We start from the raw sequence: 17004 nt of genomic DNA on the forward strand, positions 1-17004 counted from the left end.
TAAGATGCATTTGAAACATTTGAACCTTAAAATATTCCCCGATGCAGTAATTTATATTCATTCACCAATATATGTAGAAATGTATCCAAGAAAATGAGCTTTCTTTGATTTATAACGTGACATAAATATGTTACGACTCTGGTTGACTTTTGATACGGGGTTGGCTTCAGCATACAGGTCTGTCAAAACTATATAAACTGTACGCTAAAGTTTCTTTAGCTAGCTAATACACAGTGTATTCATTCGGGTCTGCTGGCATTATAGATGTCATTTTTATCAGTTTATAATTATGTGTAATTTAGTTCGCATCTCTTCGCTTAACTCAATGTTCAATGGCACGCGCACTTAACAAAATTATAAAACATAACGCGTATCATTATATTTCTTTTTATAAATTACGTAGATGAAGAGGGGGTATTTTGCTTTGCACATGTCTATCGGTCGGTCCGTCCACCAAGTGGTTTCTGGATGATAACTCAAGAACGCTTGGGCCTAGGATCATGAAACTTCATAGGTACATTGATCATGACTCGCAGATGACCCCTATTGATTTTGAGGTCACTATGTCAAAGGTCAAGGTCACGGTGACCCGAAATAGTAAAATGGTTTCCGGATGATAACTCAAGAATGCTTAGGCCTAGGATCATGAAACTTGATAGGTAGATTGATCCTGACTAGCAGATGACCCCTATTGACTTTCAGGTCACTAGGTCAAAGGTCGAGGTCACAGTGACCCGAAATAGTAAAATGGTTTCCGGATGATAACTCAAGAACGCTTAGGCCTAGGATCATGAAACTTGATAGGAAGATTGATCATGACTCGCAGATGACCCCTATTGATTTTCAGGTCACTAGGTCAAAGGTCAAGGTCACAGTGACCCAAAATAGTAAAATGGTTTCCGGATGATAACTCAAGAACGCTTATGCCTAGGATCATGAAACTTCGTAGGTAGATTGATAATTGCTGGCAGATGACCCCTATTGATTTTCAGGTCACTAGGTAAAAGGTCAAGGTCACGGGGACCTGAAATAGTAAAATGGTTTCCGGATGATAACTCAAGAACGCTTATGCCTAGGATCATGAAACTTCATAGGTACATTGATCATGACTCGCAGATGACCCCTATTGATTTTTAGGTCACTAGGTCAAAGGTCAAGGTCATGGTGACCCGAAATAGTAAAATGGTTTCCGGATGATAACTCAAGAGCGCTTATGCCTAGGATCATGAAACTTGATAGGTAGATTGATCATGACTTGCAGTTGAACCCTATTGATTTTCAGGTCACTATATCAAAGGTCAAGGTCACGGTGACCTGAAATAGTAAAATGGTTTCGGATGATAACTCAAGAACGCTAATGGCTACGATCATGAAACTTCATAGGTACATTGATCATGACTTGCAGATGACCCCTATTGATTTTGAGGTCACTAGGTCAAAGGTCAAGGTCATGGTGACCGAAATAGTAAAATGGTTTCCGAATGATAACTCAAGAACGCTTATGCTGAGGATCATGAAACTTCAAAGGTACATTGATCATGACTCGCAGATGACCGCTATCGATTTTGAGGTCACTAGGTCAAAGGTCAAGTTCACGGTGACCTGAAATAGTAAAATGGTTTCCGGATGATGACTGAAGAACGCTTATTCCTAGGATCATGAAACTTGATAGGTACATTGATCATGACTGGCAGATGACCCCTATTTATTTTCAGGTCACTAGGTCAAAGGTCAAGGTCATGGTGACCCGAAATAGTAAAATTGTTTCCGGATGATAACTCAAGAACGCTTATGCCTAGGATCATGAAACTTGATAGGTAGATTAATCATGACTTGCAGTTGAACCCTATTGATTTTCAGGTCACTATATCAAAGGTCAAGGTCACGGTGACCTGAAATAGTAAAATGGTTTCCGGATGATAACTCAAGAACGCTAATGGCTACGATCATGAAACTTCATAGGTACATTGATCATGACTTGCAGATGACCCCTATTGATTTTGAGGTCACTAGGTCAAAGGTCAAGGTCATGGTGACCGAAATAGTAAAATGGTTTCCGAATGATAACTCAAGAACGCTTATGCTGAGGATCATGAAACTTCAAAGGTACATTGATCATGACTCGCAGATGACCCCTATCGATTTTGAGGTCACTAGGTCAAAGGTCAAGTTCACGGTGACCTGAAATAGTAAAATGGTTTCCGTGGTGCTAAAACCTTAACATTGGCTGTAAAGTCAAAGTGCTTCCACCTACACTTTGAAACTTAATATGTAGATGCACCTTGATGAGTTCTACATGCCACACTCATTTTTGGGTCTCTAGGTCAAAGGTCAAGGTCACTGACCTCTAGAAAAAAATTATTTTGACAAGCTTTCATTTACTCTCAAAACATTTCATTTACTATTAAATGCTTTTCTGACTAGATTCAAGTTTTAAAGGCTTCATTTGGCGACCCTTAGATACTGATGAGCAGCAAAAAGCATAAAACCTGAACAGACTGAGTTACTCGCAGGCTGTTCTGGTTTTATGCTGTTTTCACATTGCCATTTACACTTTGCTACTGAATTGCAAAAGGATAATTTAGCGGCTAAATGCTTGATGGTCTTTTCTTCTATATGTTTCAGGCATACAACTGAATAGGTATGGGTGATGACAGTGAATGGAATAAGCTGCCAACAGATGAAAAAGTACAGCACAAGGTTTGTGACTTAGTTTCAGATACAAATATTCTTTCAAAATTGTCCATTTATTGCTTTGAAGGTTATGTTAAAAAATTTATGTTAATAAATTACATCAGGGTTTCCCCTAGGTCAATATTGCGTATCACGGCCATCAATCTTTCTCAATCAGGGATTGTCTTACCTTTTATTGCTGCAACTTTTCTAAATAAGTATGTCATAGGACAAGCTCATCATTTGTAATAAGTTAGGGATAACACAGCATAAAAATATGCTCCAATTTCAGGTGTGGAAAGCCAGGTTAGCTGGCTACGAAGAGTCACTCAAGCTCTTCCAGACGATTGACGATGATAAAAGCCCAGAATTCTCAAAATTTGCACCTTTAATCAGAAAATACGTGGTAGACAGCAATGCCGTTGCACAGGAGAAAGCGTTGGAAGCTGTCATCGCGTTTGTAGAGAATGCAGCTGTTGCAGCCAAGTAAGAGCACAATTTTACTTAGATGTTATAAAATTTTAGTTGTTTTGAGAGAAATTAGAGACTTATAGATAAGTAATAACTGATTCGTTTAGGCCCACTTTATTAGGGGCCATAAATATTTGTACTTGTCAATCCGTCTGATTGTCCATCAGTCCTATTTTTGCATCTTGAAGAAAGTATCAGTGCTATGTAGTTAAAACTTTGCAAACATATTTACCAGCTTTGGAACATGGATACTTCCATATTTTGGTTCAGGTATGCTTGCAGTGTTTTTATGCTCCCCCCCAAAAAATTTGGGGGGAGCATATAGTCGCCGCTTCGTCTGTCCGTGCACAATTTTTGTCTGGGCTATTTCTCATCAACTAATGACCGGAATTCAATTAAACTTTATGGGAAGCTTCACTACCAAGTGCAATTCTTGTCCGGGCTATTTCTCAGCAACTAATGACCGGAATTCAATGAAACTTTATGGGAAGCTTCACTACCAAGAGGAGATGTGCATATTATCAGCCAGTTCTGGTCGGATGATTTTTCACAGAGTTATGGCCCTTTGAAATTTTCTATAAACTGTACATATAGTGCAATTCTTGTCCCCCCAACTACTAGTCTTTTCCTCTTATCTGAATATAGAGTGCAATATTGTGACAATATATGGCCCCATTTTCAATTGGAAAAAGTATGCATTTTTCCCAATTGGGAACTACACATTTCCAATATGAGGTATAAAAAAAAGTACTTTTTTAATCTCAGCATTTTGTTCATCTCCCATACAGCTCTATAAGTTGAAATATAATCTTGTTAAGAGGTTTATTCTCAATTTTGAAGCATTTATCAGCAAAATGGTGAAAAAAATACCGGCTAGCTTACTAATAAGAATTAATTGTAACTTAACAGGGCTCAACATTAACCTAAAAACCAACTTGCTCTGCCAGGCAAGTACTTAGAAAATCTACTTGCCCTGAACGTAAAGCCATTTGCCCAAACATGAAATATCACATTAACTGTTAACCTCATATTTTTAATATAAAGATCAAAATGATACACCACAAAACCTTTTTTATTTTTGCACATTAAACAAAATGATTACAGCAATTAAAGTCTAATAAAAGTCTAAATTAAATGCTTTGTTCGTTTTTGCACTTGCCCGGGCTGACAACTAGATTATAAAGTAACTTGCCCCGACCCAACTTTTACTTGCCAGGGGCAATAGGACAACCGTTAATGTTGAGCCCTGCTTAACCCATCCATAAATTTGCATGGCTTTTTAATGCAAATATTTATCTTTCCATCACACTTTTCAACATTATATTCTCGAAAGTAATGATTTTAGAACTTGATGGTTTGCTAGGCCAATTTTAGACCTGGTTAAGAAAACTGCTTCTTACTTAAAGGTTTTCCTTTTTCAGATTTGTAATCAATATCTTGCTCAAAAGTGATGTTAAATGAATTCAGACTTGCTGGGGAATACTGGCCAAACAATATTATTGTCTTGAAAGTGATTCCATATAATTTCAGAAACATGTGCTAGGCCTAACTGGCAAACAATATAATCTCTGCATTAACAATGATACATGAATAATGGCTAGAGTTTTGTGACTGCACTGCACATTTTGTTTTCCACCACCCAGAATTGCCCATGAGGTGATCACTGGCGTGGTTCAGAAGTGCCTGAGCTCACCGAAGACAAAGACACGTGACTATGGGAAAGAGATCATCATGCTGTACATAGAGGCAGAAAAACAGGACGTAGTGTCGGAGGATGTGATAGAGGGTTGGGCAAACAAGAACCCCAAGGTCGTGTCAGCCTGCGTACAGGTGATGAGGGAGGCTCTCAGGTGAGCAAGTGTTAAGTTTGACTCCCATTTCAGGGCCATTTTAAACCCTGGGGATTGGACCCTTTGCCCTCATTGAGGGTACTGTTATGGTATAATCATTGTAAAGCAAAGGTTTTTCTTTTCTTATTGCATTGCTTTCCACTGGATTTTTTTTAGAAGCCCCACGGCCCTTAAGGGTGGGTTTGGGATGGCAATTCAGTTATTCATAACAACATTGTTATGCCCCCGGATTGAATGATCTGGGGTATATTGTTTTTGGCCTGTCTGTCCCAAAACTTTAATCTTGGTCATAACTTTTGCAATGTTGAAGATATATTGATATTTGGCATGCATGTGTATCTCATCGAGCTGCACATTTTGAGTGGTGAAAGGTCAAGGTAATCCTTCATGGTCATAGGTCAAATATATGGCGTCAAAACTTAAACTTTGGTTAAACTTATGCAATAACTTTTGCAATAACTTTTGCAATATTGAAGATTGCAACTTGATATTTTGCATGCATGTGTATCTCATGGAGCTGCACATTTTGAGTGGTGAAAGGTCAAGGTCATCCTTCAAGGTCAAATATAAGGAGTCGAATAAATGTGAACATATTATGCATGAAATTCACCATTTCCACCAGGATTACACCTGTTTACATCAGTCTCTTAAATAACTTGCTAAGATTTCATGTTTGAGGTATACACTGTAGGTGCCGATGAGTGTGGTAGAAAACAAAGACAACACATTTTTTGTCACAAAATCAAACACTTTTGGCAATTACATCACTCGTCATCTGCACGATTTTTATTAAAAACATGCGCTCTCATTGGCCAATATCGATTTTCCATTACATGGACGCTCCGCCTTTAGTTAGCTGAATTTATAACTAAGAAGCATAACTGCCTCAACAAGCTGTTATATGCTTGCAGGGACTTTGGAAACAAAATTATAGGCATCAAACCCATGGTGAAATTCCTACCCAAGCTTCTGGAAGACCGTGATAAGGCAGTGCGTGATGAAGCCAAGCTTCTGGTGATAGAGATGTACAGATGGGTGGGGGCAGCAATCAAGCCAAAACTGGTGGATTTCAAACCTGTCCAGGTGTGTTATCAATGATTGTATGTGACAAAGCTATAACAAAATCCGTCTGTATGCTTTACAATCATGCATACCTAAATGAATATAGAGATTACAGAAACTACAGATTCAATGATGCATTTAGATTGTGATCAAACTCATATTTTCACAGTATTCTGTATAGAAGTTAAGTTTTTGTTGTCGCTGTTTTTAAATGAATACATTTTCAGTCAGAATTTGTAGAAGTGGAGGCTAAATAATCTTTCCCTGATTAGACTTTAAGTATAAATTCTTTCATTTTCTCATGAAGTTTATTTTCATTGGCTTTGACAAAAAAGAAAAATATTCATCTCCTTTAAAAATTACTTGTTTTCCTTTTCCATTTTGTTTTAAATTTTTCAGTTGCATTGCTAATGAACATTTCTTTTCTTTCTTTTTTTCCTTTCATCATTGCATTTACTCATTATACCCACATTACCATTGGTAATGGGGGCTATATAGGAGTCACTTTGTCGGTCGGTTGGTCTGTCTGTCCCGAAAATTTAATCCGATCTTCACCAAACTTGGTCAGAAGTTGTATCTAGATGATGTCTAGGTCAAGTTTGAAAATGGGTTATGCTGGGTCAAAATCTAGGTCATGGGATCACTAAGTGCGTTTCAAACCCAATGTTTGTCTGGTCCATAACTATGTCATTTATAGTTAGATTTTAAAATGACTTGGTACATTTTTAGCTCGACTATTATATATGAAATATATATAGTGGAGCTATCCTACTCACCCCGGCGTTTGCGTTGGCGTGCAAATGTTAAAGTTTGCGTACTACCCCAAATATTTTCAATGTCCCTTGACATATTACTTTCATATTTTGCATACCTGTTAACCAACATGACCCCAACCTATACACAAGAGCAGACAACTCTATCAAGCATTTTGTAATAATTATGGCCCCCTTTCCACTTAGAATGTGCAGCAAATGTTAAAGTTTGCGTACTACCCCAAATATTTCCTATGTCCCTTGACATATTGCTTTCATATTTTGCATACTTGTTTACCAACATGACCCCAACCTATAAACAAGAGCAGACAACTGTATCAAGCATTTTGACAGAATTATTGCCCCTTTTATACTTAGAATATGCATAGTATTGATAATTCTATGTTAAAGTTTGTGTACTACCCCAAATATTTCCTATGTCCTTTGACATATTGCTTTTATATTTTGCATTCTTCTTTACCAACATCACCCCAATCTATAAAGAAGAGCAGACAACTATATCAAGTATTTTGACAGAATTATGGCCCCTTTTATAAGATAATTGAACATTTTGCTTAAATTGCCATAACTTCTTTATTTATGATCAGATTTTATTAATACTTTGACAAAACAACACTGACCTGAATACCACAATGGATTCCACCCAAACAATACCCCACGCCCCACCCAAGATTCCCTGCCCCCCACCTCCCACCCACCCCTCAATTTTTTTTCCCTTTTTTTATTATACCCTCATTACCATTGGTAATGGGGGCTATATAGCAGTCACTTTGTCGGTCTGTCTGTCTGTCCCGAAATTTCATCCGATCTTCACCAAACTTGGTCACAAGTTGTATCTAGATGATGTATAGGTCAAGTTTAATTATGGGTCATGCCGTGTTAAAAACTAGGTCACAGGGTCACTTAGTGTGTTTTAAACCAAAAGTTTGTCCGGACCATAACTATGTCATTTATCTTTAGATTTTAACATAACTTGGTACATTTGTTCACCATCATGGGACGGTGAATCATGTGAAAAAAGTACATCAACATCTCAAAGGTCAAGGTCATACTTGGAGTTCAAAGGTCAAATGCATGTCCGGGCCATAACTTTATCATTTATTGTAAAATTTAAAAATCATTTTGGCAAATTTGTTCACCATCATTGAACGGTGTGTTCCGCGAAAGAATTTCGTCGATATCTTTAAGGTCAAGGTCACACTTTGAGTTCAAAGAAAGGTCAAATGCATGTCCGGGCATAACTTTATCATTTATTGTGAGATTTTAAAATCATTTGGAAAATTTGTTCACCATCATTGGACAGTATGTCACGCGAAAGAATTATGTTAATATCTCCAAGGTCACACTTTGAGTTCAAAGATCAAAAATGGTCATAAATGAGCTTGTCCGGGCAATAACTATGTCATTCATTGTGAGATTTTAAAATCATTTGGCACATTTGCTCACCATCATTGGACAGTGTGTCGCGCGAAAGAATTACGTTGATATCTCCAAGGTCACACTTTAAGTTCAAAGGTCAAAAATGGCCATGAATGAGCTTGTCCGGGCCATAACTATGTTGTTCATTGTGAGATTTTAAATTCATTTGGCACATTTGTTCAGCATCATTGGCCGGTGTGTCGCGCTAAAGAATTACGTTGATATCTCCAAGGTTATGGTCAAACTTTGAGTTCAAAGGTCAAAAATGGCCATTAATGAGCTTGTCCGGGCCATAACTATGTCATTCATTGTGAGATTTTAAAATCATTTGGCACATTTGTTTATCATTATTGGATGGTGTGTCGCGCGAAAGAATTACGTCGATATCTCCAAGGTCAAGGTCACACTGTGAGTTCAAAGTCAAAAATGGCCGTAAATGATCTTTTCCGGGCCATAACTATGTCATTCATTGTGAGATTTTAAAATTACTTGGTTCATTTGTTCACAATCATTGGACAAAGTGTCATGCGAAAGAATTACATCGATATCTTCAAGGTCAAGGTCGCACTTGGAGTTCAAAAGTGAAAAATGGCCATAAATGAGCTTGTCCGGGCCATAACTATGTCATTCATTGTGAGATTTTAAAATGACTCTGTACATTAATTTTGTTCACAGTCATTGGACAGCGTTTCATGCGAGAGAATTCAAAAGTTCAAAGGTCAAAATGGCATAATAGTTATTAAAAAATCACCATTTAGATTCTCTTGTTTTGTGAAGACAGCTTGCAAAATAGTCTGTGTCAATACGGCATGTGGGGGTATACGTCACTTCTGTGACAAAGCTCTAGTTTTTGAGAGATCATCTAATAAATGACCACACCCCACATTGGTACCCCCCTGTCAACCCAAATATTTTTTTTTAATTTTTTTTATTTTTGAAACATCATCTAATAAATGACCACACCCCACATTATACCCCCCTCTCAACCCCCCCCCCCCCCCCCCGCAATTTTTTTTGTATATTTTTTCATTTATGAAAGATCGTCTAATAAATTATTGAATATGATCAATTTCCCCATGATGGCTTACGTTATACTGTCAAGCACTCGAATAGTCGAGCGCGCTGTCCTCTGACAGCTCTTGTTTCACCAACATGCGAAAGAAGTAAGTTGATTTCTCCAAGGTCAGGGTCCCACTTGGAGTTGCCCATAAATGATCTTGTACAGGCCATTACTTTGTCATTAATTGTGAGACTTAAAATTATTTGGCACATTTGTTCACCATCATTGGACGGTGTTTCATGCAAAAGAATTACGTTAATATCTCCAAGGTCAAGGTCACTTTTTTGAGTTCAAGGTCAAAAATAGCCATAAATGAGCTTGTCGAGGCCATAACTAGGTCTTTCATTGTGATATTTGAAAATCATTTGGCACATTAGTTCACCATCATTGGGCGGTGTGTCATACTAAAGAATTATGTCGATATCTGCAACGTCAAGGTCACACTTTGAGTTCAAAGGTCTGAAATGGCCTTAAATGATCTTTTCAGGGCCATAACTATATAATTTATTGTGATTTACATTACTCTGTACATTTGTTCACAATCATTGGACGGTGTGTAATGCTAAAGAAGTACGTTGATATCTCCAAGGTCAAGGTAACACTTTGATTTCAAAGGCCAAAAATGGCCATAAATGATCTTGTCGGGGCCATTACGATGTCATTTATTATGAGATTTTAAAATTACTCAGTACATTTGTTCATAATCATTGGAGGGTATGTCAAAGGAAAGAATTACGTCAATATCTCCAAGGTCACACTTGGAGTTTAAAAGTAAAAAATGGTCACAAATGAGCTTGTCCGGGCCATAACTATGTCATTCATTGTGAGCTTTTCAAAAGACTCTGTACATTAATTTTGTTCACAGTCATGCGAAAGAATTCAAGAGTTCAAAGGTCAAATTGGCCATAAATGATAATGGCATAATAATTCTTAAAAATCGCCATAAATTGACTTCTCTTGTTTTGTGAAGACAGCATGCAAAATAATCTGTGTCAATGCAGCATGAGGTGGTATTTGTCACGTCTGTGACAAAGCTCTAGTTATCCCCCGCCATAGGCGGAGGGATATTGTTTTGGCGTTGTCCGTCCGTCTTTCTGTCCGTCTGGAGCCATATCTTGGAAGTGCTTTGGCAGATTTCATTGAAACTTGGTATGAGTATATATATGGATCAGGGGATGATGCATGCCAACTGGCATTGTACACCATCTGTTAATAACAGAGTTATGTCCCTTTGTATCTTGAAAAAATGCTTTTTTGAGTGTCAAATATAACACTTTTGTGTCCAGAAGCATATGGGGGGGGGGGGGATATCAATTCAACGGTTTTGCTTGTTCCCTGTTGCATTTACTTGTTTTTACCTTGAACGGTTGCATAAACGTCGCACCCCTGTGTGACAGGTTGCTGAGCTGGAGGCAGAGTTTGAGAAGCTGCAGGGTGAGAAGGCCCAGCAGGTACGCTTCCTGCGCTCACAGCAGGACCTCAAGGCCAAAATGGAGGAGAAGGCTGCCATGGCTGAGGCTGGGGAGGAACCCGAGGAGGAGCAAGGTAGACTATTATGGAAATCAAATTTTCGATGAACACCTGAGACCAAATTTTCAATAACTTTTTTATGTCCAATGTCTTAGATTAGGCATCAATTGAAAATCCTCTGAATATTGCCATTTTAAACTTATCACCAAAATTTATATCACAAAATTTATTTCAGTGGATTTAAAAACATTTTATTATTTGCAAAATTTGCTTGTCATTTAGATTTTTGCCTTTTGGAAATTTGTTGGTCAGAATTGGGAAATATAAGCATATTGAGCATTGAAGACTGGTCTGAATATAGGACTTGTGAAAGCTGTATTGTATTTATTAACTAATTTTGACCTTGATTAGATATAATGAGTGTTTATAAGACCTTCACAGAATGTTTTTGAATGATTAAATGGGTACAATTCTTTAGACACTGTTTTACCATGCCCTGGTTTTTCAACATTTTGTTTGATGCTTGTCAAACTAATCCCTAAATGTTGAAAGCTCACACTAATTATCCACCGCCATAGGCGGAGGGATATTGTTTTGGCGTTGTCCATCCGGAGCCATATTTTGGAAGTGCTTAGGCGGATTTCATTGAAACTTGGTATGAGTATATATAGTTATATATATAGAGAGATAAAGAGGATAATGCACGCCAAATGGTATTGTACACCATCTGTTTAAAACGGAGTTATGGCCCTTTGTATCTTGAAAAAATGCTTTTTTGAGTGTCAAATTTAACACTTTTGTGTCCAGAAGCATAATGGCGGGGATTTCAATTCAATGAATTTGCTTGTTCATTTTATGAACAGAAGCGGGTGAAGACGTAGACCCATATGACCTTCTGGAACCTGTCAACGTTCTGGCTGCTCTGCCAAAGGATTACTATGACAAAATTGTAAGTCAGCAGTACTATTCAATATTAAAAGCAACATTATGTGGTCATTTTTTCGTATGATGTGATTTTTTTTGTCTGTGGAGATTTTTTGTCTTTTGTTTTCAAAACTGATGCAGAGTAGATAGTTTAGAGTTTAGCATGAAATCAGCCATGCAAAGACTTGAAAAATTAGATTAGTTGGACAAGTAAGCATAAGTCAGGGGGCAAATTAAGTCACATGTGCACACATTGTACCCATTCTGTCTACATGTTACAGGAGGCTAAGAAATGGCAGGAGAGAAAGGAGGTGTTGGAGGCAGTCAACAAGCTCTGTGAGAGCCCCAAAATAGAGCCAGGAGACCACGGTGCCCTGGTCAAGACCCTTATGAAGGTCTGCTCATTTTTATTAGCTGGGCGTTTTCGCAGAAAACCTGAGGTACAGTACGCGGCCCGCAATTTTTGCCTAAATCACCGATCACCGCGTTTGGGCCAACGTGGCAAATCGGGGTGATTCGCCGCAAATCGCAGTGATTCACCGTGATAACACTCTACGGGTGATTCGCGGTGATTCCGCAGTGATTTCACTGCGACCATCTCGCGATAAAGATCAGCTGTTGAATCATCGCAAAACACCGCGAATCGCCGTGATTGGCGTTGACTACTATATTTAAATTTCAACTTATTTACTAATGTCATTATTATTGACGATTACAATATAACGCGGATGACGGGGTCCATGCCACACAACAGCGTTATAAACGGACAGCGTTATAAGTTTTGAGCTTATTTATTTAAGGGGCTATAAAAACAAGTAAAGTATAGCCTATAATATAGGTGTGTGTATCGTCATGCTGTGTTGTCATCCGCAAATACATGCATGTAAACCCGAATCGAACGATAACAGTATAACTACCGTTTTCTAATGTGCACATTTATCCGATAATCCAATATGATTACATCACTTACGAAAAAATAATGTTTAACATTTATGACAAGAAATATGTTTACGAACTTCGTAAACAAATTCATATGCCTACGCCATTTTTCAGAAAAAATAGTACAGTGCATTATGGGACACAGCTTTCATTGGACAAGCGAATTTAAATTTAGATTGAATGCAATACAATACATGTACAAAGAAATGTTTATTTAAGTGCATCTCTGTTTCGTACTGAAACATTAAACACACGCAAAGATATTTTTATTTATCAAGCATGTGTAGCATATAATAAACGATAACACACTTGCACAGCCATAGTTTATACAATGAAATACAATACACGATAAATACAAAACATAAACAGGTAATCGTTTCAAATAACTTTAATTTGATAATTATTCTGCTTGCACTTGCCTTATTGAAATTAGCGCATCGAACCGCTCTGATAGGGAATACAGGTAATAAACACCGACTTGCGAGTTTTCACACCTTTATTGACATTACACAACAGATTAACACCAATTAGCTGTCGATTGTTGTTTAATCTCTAATCGATTAAAATCAGTTTAACGGACAAATAAAGCAATCAAGCTGTGATCGCCGGCTTCTATGAATTTATGAAATTACATGAAGTTGCATAACATGGATTTGATTCAGAAATGGAAGGTTGGAGAAAAAACGGGATCCAAGGACCCCCCGCGTTATATTGGACACAGCGTTATAACGGACTGCACTATATTGGAGTTACAGTGTATATCGCGAAAATGTATTCCAATATGAAAGTAAACACCGTACTTGCTGAATGTCGAATCCTGATTTCCAAACAATATCTTTATTTGTTGAAATAACAATTGTACAGTACGGCTCACGCAAAACCAACAAAGTTCGCGGCTACAAATTGAAGACTTTGTTCTCGAAGTTTCTCCGCAGCCACAACGAGTATTCACTCCGAATCATGCCGAGGCACTCGGCGATAATTCACGGATATAAGAAACAGGTACAGATAATAACCTGATATTTTTACTTCTACGCGATTGTTTTAACATTTCGTCAGCTTCTCTGCATACTTCATACAATTACCATCGATGTCATCTGTCAATGATTTTGTAGGTCAGTAACCATATCGAAGAAATTTACATAGTTTAATCTCGGAAACGAGACTTGCTTTAAACGTTGAAATAAACGATATATATTTGCATAAAACTTGCTAAAATACACAGACGACACAAATATAAAAAATGTCGACCATTTGAATAAAATCAAATGGTTTATTTGTAAAATGAATACATTCACTTTGTCCCGATTTTCAGAAAATGACTTTTACATGTGCATCTAAATTTAAATTAACACATTGCTTCAGATGATGTACGCGTCTCCAATCCTGATTGGGCTGCTAGATCTATTTAATAAAATAGTAGCGTGTAAAATTCATTTGATGGAACAATCGTAAACGTTTGTCTTTACTATTTCTCGAGCAATGTTGAACGGCATATACTTTTGAAAATGGAAGCCGTGATCATTCGGAATTATCATTATTTTAAATGTTTCAAACATAGTTTGTTACACTTAAAATTATGCGGTGAATTGTTTGATTTGGTGGCTTTCTGTTCCATTTCGGACCTCGTGCAATTTTTCAGATCATAATCTCTGTGCTTTATTACTGGAACTTGTTAGTTTCTGACCACCCGTGCTACTGAAAGTAATCATCGGGCTGTTTATGGTCCGTGAAAGTTGCTAGGATCCGTGTTGATGATCCCTTAATGTTAGATAAGCATGTGCACTATCGATTAAGTTGGTAAGTACAAAAGTTCTACTGAAAACCGCCGACTGCGTCTTTGTTTTATTATCTAATCAAGCCCCGAACATCCAATATCCTGTGTATTACCAGAAACAAACTTTAGATAAGCACATGTTGTCTGTCAAAACAATGATTGTATAGCTGTTAACATATTGAAGTAGCTCACACAGTTAATTCCCATATATGCTCTCGGAAACAGACATGCATAAAACATTTAAAATAAAGATAGTTATTTCCATAAGAATTGCTTATATATATTAGTTTGACAATTTCAATAAACAGATATTGGTTTATTTTCACAATATTAACTCCCTTTCTTGATTCCCAGAAAATGACGTGTACATGTTGCATTCAATCTAAACTTAAATTAATTTGTTTATTGGTCGTTGAAGAATATTATGAACTGTACACGACATTTGTGTGTAGTCAGAATACAATGCAATAATTGTTTCAATAACGAAGGAACTGAAACAGCGTAACGGTTACAATGCAGCGTGTTTTAATTATATTTTATTTAGAGGAAATGTCAATTCCAAGTATTTCGCGGGGTACCCCGGTAATTTGGTTGAAATTCACAACGAAACTTTTAATGGAAATTAAAATTAATGATATCAATGTTTTACCCACTATGAAATGTTTATTTACAAATAAATACACACACGCCAATTTTCGCGCGCTTTTTATCAGAACAATGAAATTAATTTTATTAATTTGCACTATATATTAATGGCTTGAATTTGTAACCGAAAATAGATGTACACGACGCGTGCAAACCGTGTCAGGAGATTTACGCATGTACAATACAACTGATCTGATTGGGCGCTTCTTTCATCAAATCTTTAAATAGAAACATATGCCGAAATTCATTTAATAATTTCGAACGTTTGTGTATGACATTCTTTGGGACTCTTATTGTCAATATTAACCAGAATTCGCTTTAAAAATGGAAATCGGGCATATGCGGGATTATCGAGTAATGAATAAAGACGGAAAAAGTTGCATGTATGTGATTGAGACAGTTGAAACGTATGTATCGGGGAATCGAGAGACTCGGAAAAATACGACAATTACATTACAATCAGTTATGAGTTCTCCATGGCTTCCAACTGTTAATTGCATAATCAAAAACGCAATTATCACTCCTTCAGGTGCGGTTATCATACAGCTAGGTGCGAACACTGTTTTGTTTTATACGCAGCATTTAAAAAGACAAAAAAAAACCTGTCAGGGACATGGGTGTGAAATACATGTTGACATTTTTAAAGGATACTCAATAATATCTGCCACCAATGCTAATAATCCGATATTGCTATAATCTCTGTGAAGATTATATATGTACATGTAACGTAGGAAAATTGTTCTTCACCACGTTGACCGGGAACACGGTGAATCGCGGTGAATCACCGCTGAGATTATTTTTATCGCATTCGCGGTGGATCATGCTCAACCTAGCTGATGAAATGCGCGAGATTGCAGTGATTTTTCACCCAAAATAAATAATGACCACCGGGTGTCGGTGATTAAGACAAAAATCGCGGGCCGCGTAGTGTATTGTCATAGCCTGCTCGCCGTCCGCTGCGTGCTTAAACCTTTACAATGGCTCTAAAATCAAAGTGCTTCCACCTACAACTTTGAAACTCCATATTTAGATGCACCTTGATGAGTTCTACACGCCACACCCATTTTGGGGTCACTAGGTCAAGGTCACTGTGACCTCTTAAAAAAAGAAAAAGAAATTCTGACGAGCTTTCATTTATTCAAAACTGCACCCGTAGCCGAGCGTGGCACCTGTTATGCGGTGCTCTTGTTGTATGAGTGCTGCGTTCTGTGACAACTTGGCTAAATGCACATGCATGAAGTGTTGTCTCATATTTGCAGTCAGGGAGGTCACGTTCCGCTTTAATGGTATTTTTGTTTTTAAAGGGAATCTTTTCTTAGCAAAAATTAATTGTAGGCGAAAAGTGTCGACCCTGGTTAGCCTATGCGGACTATTCAGTCTAATCTTGGACAACTCTTTAAGCACATGCATTAAGCCCAGTTTTCACAGAACAAGGCTATGGCATTTCATGAGTTTTATAATTGGGTACATTCTTTATTAATCGTAAGGACCTTCTGTTTATGATGGGGAAGGTGTTCTGTTAGGTATAAACACTTCGGTAAGGAAATCCGAAATCATAGAAGGCATTTGCCATATCAGAAGGGGTAATCATGTTGTAGTCAAGATGGTAACAATCATGCAGAAGCAGGTATTTTTCAGTGTTTAATACTTGGTTTAGTTTTATGCTCCCCAAAATTTATTTTGGGGGGAGCATATAGTCGCCGCTTCGTCTGTCCGTCCGTGCACAATTTTTGTCCGGGCTATTTCTCAGCAACTAATGACCGGAATTCAATGAAACTTTATGGGAAGCTTCACTACCAAGAGGAGATGTGCATATTATCAGTGGGTTCTGGTCGGATGATTTTTCACAGAGTTATGGCCCTTTATAATTTTCTATAAAAAAATGCTTGTCCCCCCCAACTACTGTGGCCTCAAGATGTTTCCTTTTATCTGAATATATAT

At 37.5% G+C, this 17004-nt stretch overlaps 1 protein-coding gene across 2 annotated transcripts in view; it reads left to right on the forward strand.

Moving 5' to 3' along the window:
• The window catches only part of LOC127870946 (cytoskeleton-associated protein 5-like), a 113431-nt gene that overhangs the window by 5848 nt on the left and 90579 nt on the right, over positions 1-17004 (forward strand). For both annotated transcript variants that reach the window (XM_052413546.1, XM_052413553.1), the window contains exons 2-8: positions 2626-2700; positions 2966-3159; positions 4788-4994; positions 5906-6077; positions 10706-10853; positions 11642-11727; positions 11984-12097. In XM_052413546.1, coding sequence (XP_052269506.1) covers positions 2644-2700; positions 2966-3159; positions 4788-4994; positions 5906-6077; positions 10706-10853; positions 11642-11727; positions 11984-12097 — 978 coding nt within the window. In that variant the 5' untranslated portion in view covers positions 2626-2643. The remainder of the gene's footprint in view (positions 1-2625; positions 2701-2965; positions 3160-4787; positions 4995-5905; positions 6078-10705; positions 10854-11641; positions 11728-11983; positions 12098-17004) is intronic.

The sequence above is a fragment of the Dreissena polymorpha genome, chromosome 1, assembly GCF_020536995.1.
Source record: "Dreissena polymorpha isolate Duluth1 chromosome 1, UMN_Dpol_1.0, whole genome shotgun sequence".
Lineage (NCBI taxonomy): Eukaryota > Metazoa > Mollusca > Bivalvia > Myida > Dreissenidae > Dreissena > Dreissena polymorpha.